Here is a 13,519-nt window from a genome sequence, read left to right as displayed (position 1 = left end):
CCCCCTATAATAGCGGGTGTGACAAACTGAATCGTCTCCGAAGCGTTGGGAGTTGTGAATTCCTTCCTTTGCTTTTACTCTTATCCACTGCAGAGTAAGGGATAAATTGCCTGTCATGTAGAGTGGTAATTTGGCCCTCTTTCTGACACTTTGAAGGCTATGAATAGGATTGCCAAGAAAATCTTAGCTCTGCTGCAGTAAATTAGCATCTTTAGGCCGCAAAGCTTCACTCCAACTCAGCGGCAGGGAAGAAGGAGGAGACTTGAAGCAGGTAGTGGATTAATCATAAGAGCGATATGAAAAAGGGGAGTGTGACCACGGGTGGTTAAAAGAGAGATCTGAGGACCGTAAGAAGAAGACGTTCAACACAGAAACTTTGCAAGCGCAGCTCTCAAATTCCGGTGACCGATTGCTTTGTAAAACACCGAGTGGCTGGATTGAAATAACAATCAGATTAGAAAGTCCGATAACGTTAGGATTTCAAGTCACGAGCAACGTATGAAACATGATCCTGAATTATATATATAAGCTATGCTACTGAAAGTAGGTAAATGGGAAGTGAGTCTTGGAAAGTACCAGCACTCGGAGGAAGTGGGGAATGTAGGGTTTGTTTGAACGCTTGCATTTTTAAGCTTCTGGATGACACCCAGGTTATTGAGGCCAGGTTTGGAACCTTATTTCCCCCCCCCCAAAAATCCCCCCAAATTCCAAAAGCGAATTTAGGGCGTGTCAAAATTTTTCAACTTTTCAATTTCCGAACATTAGGGGTGCTCAAAAGCGGTGACCTGCCTTGGGAATTGTAAAGATATTTTATTAGAATAGAATAACAGAGTTGGAAGGGAGCTTGGAGGTCTTCTAGTCCAACCCCCTGCTCAGGCAGGAAACCCTATTTCATTTCAGACAAATGGTTGTCCATCTCTCCTTAAAAACTTCCAGTGTTGGTTACTTTCATATAATTGAGACGGTGCTTGGTAAGTAACTACATCAATACCATAACTTTTTTAACATTTTGTTTGTTTCACTCCATTGCCTGCTGCTTCTTAGGGACGGGACAGACTGTCCATCTGCAGCTGCAGAGAAGATGTAGGACAAGGGGTCTCCAACCTTGGCAACTTGAAGACTTGTGGACTTCGACTCCCAGAGTTCCTTAGTCAACAAAGTTGAATTCTGGGAGTTGAAGTCCACAAGTCTTCAAGTAGCCAAGGTTGGAGACTGTTAATCAGGGGTGGGTTCTAAATTTTTTTACTACTGGTTCTGTGGGTGTGGCTTATTTTGTGGGCGTGGCTTGGTGTGGGGGGTAATGTGACTGGGTGGGCGTGGCCAACCTCTTTTTTTTAAACTTTTAAAAGCATTTTTTCTACAACCTTAAGAGGTTGCAGAAAAAAAAGCTTTTAGAAGCCTCTGACGATCAGGCCACTCAGCTGGGATCGCCAGAGGCTTTTAAAGGCATTTTTTTCCCTACAACCTCTTCAGCTGAAGAGGTAGCAGAAAAAATGCTTTCAGAAGTCCCTGATGATCCCAGCTGAGCCGCGCGATCATCAGAGGCTTTTTTTTTTTTACTTTTAAAAGCATTTTTTTGGCCGAAGATGTTGTAGAAAAAATGCTTTTAAAAGTAAAAAAAAAAAAAAAGCCTCTGATGAGGTGGGCGGGGTAAGCAAGTGGGGACCGGGCCAGGGACCCGGTCCAAGCTAAATTGGCGCTAGGTAAGAGTCAGCGGAATTCATGGGGGAACGGACATGGGTCTCTTGTGTCTGCATAATGATTCCAAACCAACGACATTTTTAACCCTACCCTCCACCTCAAACTGCTCATCCTTCAGGAGATTAAATTACGATGAGCCTCTCTCCTTATTACAGTTTCCTTAAGAAGCTGTTGAGGAGCCTCAAGTTGTATCTTAAACAGAGATGGAAAATGACGCTGATAATTTTTGAAAAATCTAATCCAGCTCCAACCTTTAAATATTTTAAAAGTTGAATGTTGCAGCTGTGTTACTTTTGGTTCTATAATAGGTGAAGAGCATCATTCACTTTTCTGCTTTTCGGATATTTTTACTGTAAGCTTAATGGCTTACAATGTCAGCTAAATTTTACAATATCCCCCATGATCTCTGGTTATGCTGGTTAATCCTTCCTTCCTTCCTTCCTTCCTTCCTTCCTTCCTTCCTTCCTTCCTTCCTTCCTTCCTTCCTTCCTTCCTTCCTTCCTTCCTTCTTTTCTTCCCTCCCTCCCTCCCTCCCTCCCTCCCTATGACTGCCTGCTCTCTAGGAGACTGGTGGGTAACAAGCATTTACAAAAATGGATACAAAGCAGTGGTGAAATCCAATTTTTTTACTACCGGTTCTGTGGGTGTGGCTTGGTGGGTGTGGCTTGGGCATGGCAGGGGAAGGATTCTCCAAAATCTCCATTCCCACCCCACTCCAGGGAAAGGATACTGCAAAATCCCCATTCCCTTCCCACTCCTAGGGTAAGGATACTGCAAAATCTCTATTCCCAGCCCACTCTGGGGCCAGCCAGAGGTGGCATTTGCCGGTTCTCCAAACTACTCAAAATTTCCGCTATTCTCTCTTCTCTGCTTCCCGAGTCCCAATTGATCGGGAGGATATGGGGATTTTGCAGTAACCTTTCCCAGAAATGTAAGTGAGTGGGCCGGGGACCAGTTCGGGGGCGTGGCCAGCCAATGTTATTACCGGTTCTCCGAACTATTACAAATTTTTACTACCGGTTCTTGCGAACCGGTGCGAACCGAGAGCAACCCACCACTGGAAACATCTACCAAAACGGGAACAGTTTTGAGTGTCCCTAATATGCTCTCAAAATCTCAGTGTGTTTTCTAACCAAGGGTGGGGGTTGTGATCTAGCCAAGGTAAAAAGAGTGTTGTGGACCAGGGGGTCTCCAACCTTGGCAACTTTAAAGACTTGTGGACTTCAACTCCCAGAATTCCTCAGCCAGCTTTGCTTTGTGGTGTATCCCATTATGTATATCCCTGGATGTATCCCGCTACAACCCTCTCTGGACAGTGGTGGGATTCAAGTTTACTACCAGTTCTGTGGGCATGGCTTGGTGGGTGTGGCAGGGGAAGGATTCTGTAAAATCTCCATTCCCTCCCCAATCCAGGGGAAGGTTACTGCAAAATCCCCATTTCCTCCCGATCAGCTGGGACTCAGGAGGCAGAGAATAGATGGGGGCAGGGCCAGTCAGAGGTGGTATTTACTGGTTCTCCAAACCAGTCAAAATTCCCGCTACCAGTTCTCCAGAACTGGTCAGAACCTGCTGAAACCCACCTCTGTCTCTCTACGACTGGGCTGCAGCCGTCCATCTTTTGATTTATTAAAAAAATGCCCGTGGCATCTACATTTATTTATTTTATTTCGATACCGCCCTTCTCCTGCGGGACATGGGCCTCAGAGGCGCATTGTTAGCCATGCAAGTTATGTTGAGACAAATTTCCATTCATTAAAAAAATAATAATAATTAAGAATGGAACTTGGTATGGCAGGAAGCTTGCCGTGTGTGCCAAGGAAACCTATTGATAGGCGTATTATCACATCTGCATGCCTCTCGATGGGAGCCCCAGAGGCCCAGGAGAGAGTTAACAATTGTCAGTGACCACAAAGAGTCGTATTTCCTGGCCCTTTGTTCATATTATTATGGAAAAACAAAAAAGCTGTGATTTGATGCTAATGCCTTATTCTACTGCAACAGTCCAATGTTGCTTCTTCTTTTTTTTCTTTTCCCTACCTTTCCTCACTTCTCTTTCCCCTTTCCCATCCCTCCTCATTGCTCTTTGATTTACTTTCGTATTTTATAATACTTAACAACTTAATAAAAAAATGTTTGGAATACAAAAAAAAAAAAAAAAAAAAGAAAGAAAAAAAGAGAGAGTCATGTTTCCTAGCAGAAATTTGTGCTTTTAAGATAAAAATCCTTCAGTCAACGTCGTTCCTAAATCTGCTTCTGGAAGGAATACAGATAGTCCTCGACTTACAACCATTCCTTTAGTGACCGTCCGAAGTAACAGCGACGCTGAAAAAAGTAATTCGTGACAGCTTTCCACATCTCCATAGTCACGTGATCAAAATTCGGATGCTTGGCAACTGGCATGGATTTATGACAGTTGCAATGTCCCAGGGTCACGCGATCACCTTTTGTGACATTCAAGACAAGCAAATCAACAGGGAAGGCAAATTATTTAGCGACGGTGTTAACTAGCTTAACAATTGCAAGTGGTTCGCTTAACAACTTTTACACTTAAAAGTTGTAAAATGGGACAAAAGCCTACTTAAACAAGTGTTTTGAGTAGCAGTGGAGATTCTGGGCTCAGTTGTGGTTCATATGTTGAGGACTGCCTGTATTGGAGCCGCGGTGGCGCAGTGGTCAGAGTGCAGTACTGCAGGCTACTTCTGCTGACTGCCGGCTGCCAGCAGTTTGGCAGATCGAATCTCACCAGGTTCAAGGTTGACTCAGCCTTCCATCCTTCCAAGCTGGGTAAAATGAGGACCCAGATTGTTGGGGGCAAGAGGCTGACTCTGTAAACCGCTTAGAGAGGGCTGTAAAAGAGCTGTGAAGCGGTATATAAGTCTAAGTGCTATTGCTATTTTCCTTCCTTCCTTCCTTCCTTCCTTCCTTCCTTCCTTCCTTCCTTCCTTCCTTCCTTCCTTCCTCCCTCCCTCCCTCCCTCCCTCCCTCCCTCCCTTCCTTCCTGACTCTGCCGATTGTCAGCAGTTCAATCTTGACCAACTCAAGGTTGACTCAGCCTTCCCATCCTTCCGAGGTGGGTAAAATGAGGACCCAGATTGTTGGGGGCGATAGGCTGACTCTGTAAACCGCTTAGAGAGGGCTGTAAAAGAGCTGTGTAGCGGTATATAAGTCTAAGGGCTATTGCTATTGGCATCTTTGTTGTTCTGCTTTAATGAGATTCACACATGGGAAATGGAACAACAGCAGCAACTGGAAAAAAAAAAAAGCTGGAGCTCAGAATTGATCATAACAAGCCTCACAATTCTTTGCCTTCAGCCACAATGAGTTTGCATTTTGGATTTGTTGCACCTGAATCCAGCTCATCGGCAACTGCGTTCAGTCTGACTCTTCTTTTTAAGCATTTCTTCCTTAGTCTGGTAACGGGGCTTTTTTTTCCAACAAGATTTTTTTTTTTAAATCAATTTTGTTATTCTCCAAGGTGGGGACTGGTTTTCTTGCAGATGTTTCATGACCCAACTAGGTAACATCATCAGCGCTAGAATTTAGAATCACAGAGCTTGCTGATACCGTCCCTTGTAAAACGGGAAAGGGGAACAATAAGCTCATCCAGCCGTCTCAGAATACAGAATAACAGAATTGGAAGGGACTCTGGAGGTCTTCTAGTCCAACCTTTGGCTCAACCAGGAGCCCCTGTAGAATTGGTTTGAGGGCTCAGTTTTTATAAAATTCTTTCCCCAGGTGTGACGTATTAACAATCCAGAGCGAAGAAAATTAAGGATCGTTTGGAATTTGGAATTATAATTCTGATCAGGATTTATAACTGATTTTGTTATAAATCTGTTTGTATGTACACTGTGAGATAAATTTCATTTCTGTGTCCAATCACACATGGCCAATAAAGAGTTCTGTTCTGTTCTGTTCTGTTCTGTTCATTTTATTCTGTTCTGTTCTGTTCTGTTCTGTTCTGTTCTCTTCCGTTCCGTTCCGTTCTGTTCTACCCTACCCTACCCTACCCTACCCTACCCTACCCTACCCTACCCTACGCTACCCTACCCTACCCTACCCTACCCGACTCTACTCTACTCGGTAAAATGTTAGTTATGACTGTTTCTAGCTTCAGCAATATAGTCCATCCATTTGCTCTCTGACAGTTATAGAATAGAATAGAATACTTTATTGGCCAAGTATGATTGAACACACAAGGAATTTGTCTCTGGTGCATTTTTATATGTTATATTTTATAAGTTATATGTTTTTGCCAGTGGAGAAATCTAAAATTTGTTACTACCAGTTCTGTGCGCGTGGCTTGGTGGATGGGTGGGTAATGTGACTGGGTGGGCATGGCCAATTTTTTAAAAAAACTTTTAAAACCATTTTTTCTACAACCTCTTCGGCGAAGAGGTTGTAAAAAAATGCTTTCAAAAGGCTCTGTCGATCCCAGCTGAGTTGCCTGATCAGCAGTGGCTATTTATCTTTTAAATGCCTCTGACGATCAGGCAACTCAGCTTGGATCGTCAGAGACATTTAAAAGAAAAAAAAGGTTTTGTCTTTTAAAAGCCTTTGACGATCCCAGCTGAGCCACGCGATCATCAGAGGCTTTTTTTTTTACTTTTAAAAGCATTTTTTCCGCCGAAGAGGTTGTAGAAAAAATGCTTTTAAAAGTAAAAAAAAAAAAAGCCTCTGATGATTGTGTGGCTCAGCTGGGCATGTGGGGAGGGGGCAGGGATTTTTGCTATCGGTTCTCTGAACCACCTGCCTCCATCGCTACCGGATCAGGCGATCCGGTCCGAACCGGGAGCATTTCACCCCTGAAATGCTGCAATATTTTGCAGATATTTTGCAGATATTTGTACATCCTTGGCTGAACCATTCTCTTCCAGTTTTTAAATTTATTTAACATGGTTAGGCAGACTTATTCTCTTTGTTCATCGGCCGCCCTCCTGCTTTTCATCAGGGCTCTTGTAAGTAGTTGGAGGGAGGAAGCAGAATCCAAGTCCAGGAATAAGAGAAAATGAAATCAGGACTCAACTGCCAAGAGTTCATACCGTTCAGTTGTGTACTTTATTGAAAGGAGACTAATGAACTTCAGTGCCCACATTCAGCTTATTGGCATTTTCCTCTTTTTTTCCCCCCTCAAGTTCAAGAACGTTCTCTTTGAAGCAAACGGGAGCTGAAAGTTGTTTGACCTTACAAGCAGAGCTTACACCAACTCCGTAGGAAGTGCCAAATGTCCTTTCCGAGCTAAGCTGATTTTTAATGGAAATTGTACTTTTCCTTACAGGGATTCCTGAAAAATGAAAAGGATAATGCTTTGCTGTCTGCCATTGAAGAGTCCAGGAAACGGGTAAGTATTGAAAGTACTGTAAAAGAATGTCTGTCCATCCATCCATCCGTCCATCCATCCATCTGCCTATCCATCCATCTGTCCATCCATCCATCCATCCATCCATCCATCCATCCATCCATCCATCCATCCATCCATCCATCCATCCATCCATTTATTTATCTGTTTGTCCACCCACCTACCCATCAACCCATCCATTTATCTGCCTATCTATCTATCCATCCACCCACCCACCCATCCATCCATTTATCTGTCTGTCTGTCTGTCTGTCCGTCCGTCCGTCCGTCCGTCCGTCCATCCATCCACCCATCCACCCACCCACCCATCCATCCATCCATCTGTCTATCCATCCCTCCATCCCTTCCGAGGTGGGTAAAATGAGGATCCAGATTGTTGGGGGCAAGAGGCTGATTCCGTAAGCCACTTAGAGAGGGCTGTAAAACACTGTGAAGTGATATATAAGTCTTAAGTGCTATTACTATTGCCTTGTAACTTTGAATGGTCACTAAATGAATGGTTGTATATACGTCAAGGAATGCCTGCACATTGCAGGTTCTAATAAACCTTCATCTCACAAGCTGGAAGTCTTTCTGCCCTTCCTCTACAGGAGGGACCAGCATCTCCTAAGAGGGTTTGGGCCACAACTGAGCTCCCCAATCTGCTGGAGATCTGTAAGAGGTCTTCACCAGAATGAAAAATTTTGGAAAGGAGTTAAGGCAGAGGGAGCGTTTCTTCCTTCCCGGAGGGGAAAAATGGAAATCCACTGACCTTTCTGTTAAATTAATTTTTCTTCCCTAAACTTTTCTTCCAGCCCTGTTTTACTTCACCGTTTCTGCAAGTTTTGCCCGCATACCAGTACTTCAAGCTTATCTTTGAGTTTTATAGTGATCAGAAATGTACTCTTCCAATACCCTCTTTATCTATAAAGCAGGTTCAGATCAGATTAACAGAGTTGGAAGGGACCTTGGAGGTCATCTAGTCCAACCCCCCACCCAAGTAAGAGACTCTACACCATGTCTGACAGATGGCAGTCCAGTCTCTTCTTGAAAGTCTCAAGTGATGAAGCTCCCATAACTTCCAAAGGCAACTTCTGTTCCATGGGTTGATTGTTCTCACTGTCAGAAAGTTCCTACTCATTTCTAGGTTGAATCTCTCCTTGTTCAGTTTCCATCCATTATTCCTTGCCTGGCCTTCGGGTGCTTTGGAAAACAGCTTGACCCCCTTCCTCTCTGTGGCAGCCCCTCCATTATTGGAACACTGCTATCACGTCTCCCCTGGTCCTTCTCTTCACTAGACTTCACTCGGTTTATGCAAAGAAAGTCACAGTTAGCAGGAAGTTAGGCAGAGGTGGTAGGAATTAGGATTTGAGAGACTCCGATTCAAGTTCCTCCGCAGTCATGGAAACTTTCTACGTGCTTTGGATTCGTCATTTTTTTTTCTCTGCCCTGTCTAGTCACAGAGTTATTGTGGGGTAAAATCAGGGATGAAATCCAGCCGGTTCTGACAGGTTCTGGAGAACCGGTAGTGGAAATTTTGAGCAGTTCAGAGAACTGGCAAATACCACCTCTGGCTGGTCCCAGAGTAGGGTGGGAATGGGGATTTTGCAGTATCCTTCCCCCAGGAGTGGGGTGGGAATGGAGATTTTGCAATATCCTTCCCCCAGGAGTGGGGAGGGAATGGGAATTTTGCAGTATCTTTCCCCTAGGAGTGGGGAGGGAATGGAGATTTTGCAATATCCTTCCCCCAGGAGTGGGGAGGGAATGGAGATTTTGCAATATCCTTCCCCCAGGAGTGGGGAGGGAATGGGAATTTTGCAGTATCCTTCCCCTAGGAGTGGGGAGGGAATGGAGATTTTGCAATATCCTTCCCCCAGGAGTGGGGAGGGAATGGGGATTTTGCAGTGTCCTTCCCCTAGGACTGGGGAGGGAATGGAGATTTTGCAGTATCCTTCCCCTGCCATGCCCACCAAGCCACGCCCACCAAGCCACGCCCACAGAAACGGTAGTAAAAAAAATTGAATTCCACCACTGCCCCTAATCCTTCTCTTCACTAGACTAGACATACCTTGTTCCCATTCATTATACAGTTTAGCCTCCAGACTCCTTATCATTTGTGTTGCTCTTCTCTGCACACTTTCCAGGATCTCAACATCCTTCCCCTGCCACGCCCACCAAGCCACGCCCACAGAACTGGTAGTAAAAAATTTTGAATTTCACCACTGGGTAAAATGAACAGAAATCCCGAGACAAGACCTGCCCAACTACTGGAGGAAAGTTGCAAGATTTAACAAGCAAAGCAGTCTCTAGCAACTTTGTCTGCTTTCCAAACAAACTGATGGCACTGTGCCCCATAAGTCAAATGGCCCTTCAAACTGTTAAATTTGTAATGATAAGAGCAGTCATGTGGAAGGGTGGGAGGGAACGGATACTCTCCTTGGTGAAAGTGTAGCCGTAATAAAATCGAGAGAAACGACATTTAAATGCCTATTTTCGTTGATGATGCCCCTGTGAACGAAATCTCCAAATTTGTCATGTGGTTGTCTGAATTCCTGCATAGCATTCTACTGTAGTTCCGTTGGCAAACCTCTTTTAAGTACAGCCGTCTCCAAGCTGGCATTCCCCAGGATTTGTTAGGACTGCAGCTGTCAAAATTGCAATTCTCAGATTTTTAGCCTCGGCACATCTGGAGCTGGCTTTGAGAACATGTGTTTCCTTGGATCCATGCTGAGAACATCAAGACTCTTATCTCTGGCAGGAAATCTGTGCCTTCCCCATTAAAACACTTAATATGACAGTGATGGATTTAGCTTCCGAGGACCTGCAGCTAGTCCTTGACTTACGACCACAATTGAGGCCACAGTTCCCGTTGCTAAGCACGACGGTTGTTAAGTGAGTTTGGCCTCCCCGTTTTATGACTTTTCTTGGCACATTTGTTAAGCGAGTCACTGCAATCGTTAGCTTAGTGACATGGTGGTTAAGTGAATTTGGCTTCCCCATTGACCTTGCTTCGCAAAAGGTGACTGCGGGACTTCAGGATCCTGCAGCCGTCATAAACATGAATCAATTGCGAAGCGTCGGAATTTTGATCATTTAACAGATTAACAGAGTTGGAAGGGACCTTGTAGGTCATCTAGTCCAACCCCCGAGTCCAGTCTCTTCTTGAAAGTCTCCAGTGATGGAGCTTCCACAACTTCTGAAGGCAACTTCTGTTCCATCAGCTGATTATTCTCACTGTCAGAAAGTTCCTCCTTATTTCCAGGTTGAATCTCTCCTTGTTGGGTTTCCATCCATTAATCCTTATCAGGTCTTTGGGTACTTTGGAAAATAGCTTGGCCCCCTCCTCTCTGTGGCATCACCTCATATATTGTAAGACTGCTATCCTGTCTCCCCTGGTCCTTCTCTTCCCTAGACTATCCATGCTCAGTTCCTGCAACCATTCATCGTATGGTTGCTCTTCTCTGCACTCTTTCTAGAGTCTCAACATCTTTTTATAGTGTGGTGACCAAAACTGGATGTAGTACTCTAGGTGTGGTCTTACTAAGGCTTTATAGAGTGGTATTAGTACCTCCTGTTGTGACCCCGACTCCCGAGCCTGTCCTAACAGAGGAAGAGGACTCAGAAGATGATGAGGAGGAACTGATAAGGCCTCCCTCTCCAGGACCCTCCTCTCTGGCAATGCCTCAGGTTCCATCCGAAGGCCAAGAGGAACAGCCTGGGATATGCCAGGAGGAAAGCATACCGGAACAACAACAGATAGGGGGCGAGGATGATGAATCCTGGCTTGATCCCAGGCAGCGGTTTTATGATGAGCAGGAAAGAGAAAACGGATTCATTGGCAAACTACTTGGGCTGCCCCAAAGAAGAGGGGGTCAACTTATTCTCCAAAGCACCTGAGGGCAGGAGAAGAAGCTACGGATGGAAACTAATCAAGGAGAGAAGCAACCTAGAACTAAGGAGAAATTTCCTGACTGTGAGAACAATTAATCAGTGGAACAACTTGCCTCCAGATGTTGTGAATCTTCCACCACTGGAGGTTTTTAAGAAGAGATTGGACAGCCATTTGTCTGAAATGGGATAGGATTCCCTGCCCGGAATGGGACTTTTCGGCTCGGTCTCTTCGCCTTGCCTGTTTTGCCTTGAGGTTTTTGCCTCTGGGTTATTAGCCACAAACTTTTCTCCTCGGCTGGCCCTCCGCCAGTCTTTCGCCCTGGCACAATGGCCACAGCTACTCCCAGGCACTTCGCCGCAACCCATAAACAGAAGGAGGTTTCGTCCAGGGGTGAAATCTAAAATTGGTGTGTGTGTGTGTGGGGGGGGGGGTTAATGTGACTGGGTGGGCATGGCCAACTTTTTTTTTTTTTTTTTACTTTTAAAAGCATTTTTTCTACAAACTTAAGAGGTTGCAGAAAAAAAAATGCTTTAAAAAGCCTCTGATGATCAGGCAACTCAGCTGGAATTGCCAGAGGCTTTTAAAGGCATTTCTTTTTCTACAACCTCTTCGGCTGAAGAGGTTGTAGTAAAAATGCTTTTAAAAGCCTCTGATGATCCCAGCTGAGCCACACGATCATCAGAGGCTTTTTTTTTTACCTTTAAAAGCATTTTTTCAGCCGAAGTGGTTGTAGAAAAAATGCTTTTAAAAGTTAAAAAAAAAACAGCCTCTGATGATTGTGTGGCTCAGCTGGGCATGGGGGAGGGGATGGGGCAGGGATTTTTGCTACCGGTTCTCCGAACCACCCGCCACCATCGCTACCAGATCAGGCGATCCGGTCTGAACCAGGAGCATTTCACCCCTGTTTTCATCCTAGGTTTTTCGACACCTGGGACAGAGGGCCCAACAAATCAGCTAGAAGGGGAAGGAAAGAAGGAACAGCCTTAGTGAAATGGAAGGGAGAAGGGAGGGACTGATTTCTACCCGCAAAACAAGGCGAAGAGACCGAGCCAAAAAGTTCTAGACCCTTTCCTGCCTGAGCAGAGAGTTGGACTAGAAGGTGATTAGGGGACTGGAGGCTAAAACATATGAAGAACGATTGCTGGAATTGGGTATGTCTAGTCTAGTGAAAAGAAAGACAAGGGGTGACATGATAGCAGTCTTCCAATATCTCAGGGGCTGCCACAAAGAAGAGGGAATCAACCAATTCTCCAAAGCACCTGAGGGCAGGACAAGAAGCAATGGGTGGAAACTAATCAAGGAGAGAAGCAACTTAGAACTAAGGAGAAATTTCCCGACAGTTACAACCATCAATCTGTGAAACAACTTGCCTCCAGAAGTTGTAGGTGCTTCCAACACTGGAGGCATTTAAGAAGGGACTGGACAATCAATTGTCTCAAATAGTATAGGATCTCCTGCTTGAGCAGGGGGTTGGACTAGAAGACCTCCAATGTCCCATCTCTGTTATTCTGCAATATTGGTTTCATTTAGCTTGCTTTCTTTGTATGAAATGAGCAAGCATTCATCCTGCCTTCTTCAGCATAAAAGATTAGGCAGCCAGTGATGAGAGAGACCACCGAGCCCCCCAGGAGCTGCTGTCTCTCAGAGAGATGACTGATGTGAAAGAAATGAGTATAGACATCTGGCAGAAGTTTAAAATGGGGCTCAATTCTCCATACTTGAGGGTGGTATATTTTTTTTTCACCCTGCAGAATCTCTTGAATCTCCTCTCTTTTGTCTTTCCACCCCCATTAACTCCCCCAAAACTGTCCTCCCACTTTGGATTTCCAAAGATACGTTGAACCAAACATGATTTTAAAGAAAATGAATAAATTATGAGTAAAAAAAAATTATATATATATCACATTTACCGTAATTCTACTTTCTGCGGTTTGAAAGCATCAGAGTCCAAGAACCTTGGTTACTGAAAATAGTTTTAATCCATGAAAGCTTGGGGAAAATGCATTAAGAATCTTCTGCAGTTCTTATTTATAGAAAAATTGAGAATGAGACGGGGGGTGAAATCCAAGGTAATAATTTTGTAAGCATGTAGGGAGCAGGGAACATATTTTATGCTGTGTTGGAATTGATGGGCAGTGAGGTTTGGAATTAGGGAGAAGATAAGTGTTAATACCACTTTATAAGGCCTTGGTAAAGCAACGCTTGGAATACTGCATCCAATTTTGGTGGCCACGATGTAAAATATATGTGGAGAGTCTAGAAAGAGTGCAGAGAAGAGCAACAAAGATGATTCGGGGATTGGAGGCTAAAACATATGAAGAACGGTTGCAGGAACTGGGTATGTCTAGTTTAATGGAAAGAAGGACTAGGGGAGACATGATAGCAGTGTTCCAATATCTCAGGGGCTGCCCCAAAGAAGAGGGAGTCAAGCTATTCTCTAAAGCACCTGAGGGCAGGACAAGAAGCGATGGATGGAAACTAATAAAGGAGAGAAGCAACTTAGAACTAAGGAGAAATTTCCTGACAGTTAGAACAATTAATAAGTGGAATAACTTGCCTCCAGAGGTTGTGAATGCTCCAATACTGGAT

At 44.5% G+C, this 13,519-nt stretch overlaps 1 protein-coding gene across 2 annotated transcripts in view; it reads left to right on the top strand.

The window, feature by feature from the left end:
- The window catches only part of NUP93 (nucleoporin 93), a 153,889-nt gene that overhangs the window by 90,936 nt on the left and 49,434 nt on the right, over positions 1-13,519 (top strand). For both annotated transcript variants that reach the window (XM_034425464.3, XM_034425465.3), the window contains one exon: positions 6,980-7,042. In XM_034425464.3, the coding sequence (XP_034281355.1) occupies positions 6,980-7,042 (63 nt within the window). The remainder of the gene's footprint in view (positions 1-6,979; positions 7,043-13,519) is intronic.

The sequence above is a fragment of the Pantherophis guttatus genome, chromosome 11 (assembly GCF_059756535.1).
Source record: "Pantherophis guttatus breed Tessera chromosome 11, ASM5975653v1, whole genome shotgun sequence".
NCBI classification, from domain to species: Eukaryota; Metazoa; Chordata; class Lepidosauria; order Squamata; family Colubridae; genus Pantherophis; species Pantherophis guttatus.
This window is presented reverse-complemented; position numbering and strand designations above follow the sequence as displayed.